The 2,500-nt window shown below is 49.7% G+C and overlaps 1 protein-coding gene across 1 annotated transcript in view; it reads left to right on the forward strand.

Annotated features, from left to right (window-relative positions):
• Positions 1–1,649: 1,649 nt before the first annotated feature.
• ostn (osteocrin) overlaps positions 1,650–2,500 on the forward strand; it is a gene marked incomplete at its 5' end in the record, with an annotated part of 10,700 nt that continues 9,849 nt past the window's right edge. Inside the window, one exon of the mRNA XM_083914142.1 lies at positions 1,650–1,853. Coding sequence (XP_083770268.1) covers positions 1,650–1,853 — 204 coding nt within the window. The remainder of the gene's footprint in view (positions 1,854–2,500) is intronic.

The raw sequence follows: 2,500 nt of genomic DNA on the forward strand, positions 1-2,500 counted from the left end.
TGGCCCAGAGAAGCTTCGCTCACAAGATGTGAGTCATCCGACCCCTGAGAACCACCAGGTGTGATGTTTACACCACGGCTGCAGAGTCAGCAGGACGGAGGGCTGACGGGACCGGAGGCTTCATGGATCAAACCCTGCAGAGGAAACTGATGAGCAACACTTTCACTTGCCCTCTGAGAACGGACCTCTCTGCACAGATCGAGCCTTTTCTCATGAACCGTAGAGGCGAAGTGAGAGGCGTCGCTGGTACCTGAAGCACTCTTCTCCACTGCGAATGGGCGGGACTTCCATGACGTATGCGATAAGGGTCTGTTATGGACACTGGTTGAAGCATGTTGCGGTGTAGAAGACTTGGTCCAAACCTGTGAAATCTCAGGTCCTGAAAACTGAAGCTTTGTCCTCGAACGGCCGCTTGAAGCCGGCTCCAAATCTGATTAAATCCAAGCCCCGCCCCCAGCTTCCTTACTTCCTGTTTGGTCCAATCAGGAAGCTCCGTCAGCGTCAGTTCTCTGAGTGTCCACTAGGGGCAGGTTTCATGTTAAACAGGCCGTTTACACAGCATCATTAAACCTGTTTAAGGACAAAAGAACATTCTAGTCTGTGTGTTTAAGTCGTATCTCCATGACAACACTGAGGGGGAGGGGCTAGTTTTTATTTTATTGGAGGTTAAAGTGTATGAATAATTAGGGGCGTGGCCTCTTGAGTGACAGCTAGCCTCTGGCCCTCACTTCTCCTCGGAGGTAAACGTCAGCCAGATGGACGTACGCCCCTCCCCTCAACGTCACATACATGCCCTTTTTTGGTCAGAGGAAATGAGGCGGAGGCAAAAACAAGATGGCGGCTCCTGTAGACGAGGACGACTGGATCAAGTTCAGAGAACGGACCTGACGGAAACATGTTTTCCACCATTTTTGAAGTAGTCACTGCCCACTTCGGTCACTGAGACTAGATTCGTACTCTACGCAGTCTGGGGACGGGTCGAGGGCAACGTCGGCAGCAGTCCGGTCACCAAAGTCCTCAGGTCTCTCGTGCTGGGCTGCTAGAAGTCGTAGGTTTAACTCACTCTGGACGTCCTGGTTCCTTAAAGATTTAACCTCGTGCGTTAGAAACGACCCCCAGAATACGAGGGACTGAACCTCGGTTGGGACTTTGCGCCCCACGTGGCCCCTGCAGCGGGGGTTGTGTTGTCCCTGTTGCCACGGGGATGTCAGGGACGACGCTGGTCCAAATTTAAGCCAAAGTCCCGATGACTCACCTGTGGGTCCGTTTATTTCTCACCTTATTAGCAGGTTCTGTGAGTTTAAACTTTAGCGTTAAACTCTCCGTAGTCCTGTCCAGCCTCAGCAGCCAAGTCAAACCTCACACACACACACACACACACACACACACACACACACACACACACACACACGATGAGCTGACAGAGGCGCTAAGTGTCCAGCTCCTGAGCAGAGCTGACCGCTCACCGGCCTAAAGCTTCTTTTCTCATGTTTGATTTGCAAAAACTCATAAAAACTCTCCTGAGACGAGTTCAGCTCTAACTTTGTCCTTTCTCGACCGTCGCCTAACCTCGACCATCTACGCGAAACACTCTCAAACCTGGGGTCACCACGTAGACTCGACCGCAAGTCATCCAAGGAACTACGATAATGGTCAAACCGGACCTCTGCAAAGACCAACGATGCAACTTCATCCTTCAGCCCGCACGTCTGATGCTGAAGGAGTTGATTTTCGCTGGATCAAGGAGACCCCTAAACCAGGGGGGTCAAACTCAGGCCCGTGGGACAAATCTGGCCCCCGGTGTAATTATATTTGACCCTAAGATCATATCGAGGTTCTGTGAGAGCTGGCCCGTGAGTCTAAAGCACACACACGTCTACTTTTCTGTTCACACACATGAGCATCCATGCTACCAGTGTCTGCAGACACACTGAATCCACCCCTCCCCAAAAACGACCCAAACAAAGATGGAGGACAGGAGCTTTCAGCAGATGATCTGTGTGTGAAGGTAAAGAGCTGTTTGTCACCGTGGCTGTAACCAAAGAACCAAACATGAGAAACACCACGACAAGAACAAGGAGCTGCACTGGAAAGGTTCAACGTTACACATCTGGAGAGAAGGGCAATGTGCACATCTGCTGTCAAACATAAAAACACCACAAAAAAGTGATGAAACGACTAAAAACACATGAAAACACCACAAAAACGTGACGAAACGACTAAAAACAGATGAAAACACCACAAAAACATGACAAAACGACTAAAAACACATGAAAACACCACAAAAACGTGACGAAACGACTAAAAACAGATGAAAACACCACAAAAACGTGATGAAACGACTAAAAACAGATGAAAACACCACAAAAAAGTAAAAAAACATGTGTGTCTGTGTGCGTGCATGTGTGTGTGTGTGTGTGTGCGTGTGTGTCTGTGTGTGTGTGTGCATGTGTGTGTGTGTGTGTCTGTGTGTGGGGGTACCATGACATCACCCGGGGCA

Source organism: Echiichthys vipera (assembly GCF_963691815.1).
Source record: "Echiichthys vipera genome assembly, chromosome: 5".
NCBI classification, from domain to species: domain Eukaryota; kingdom Metazoa; phylum Chordata; class Actinopteri; order Perciformes; family Trachinidae; genus Echiichthys; species Echiichthys vipera.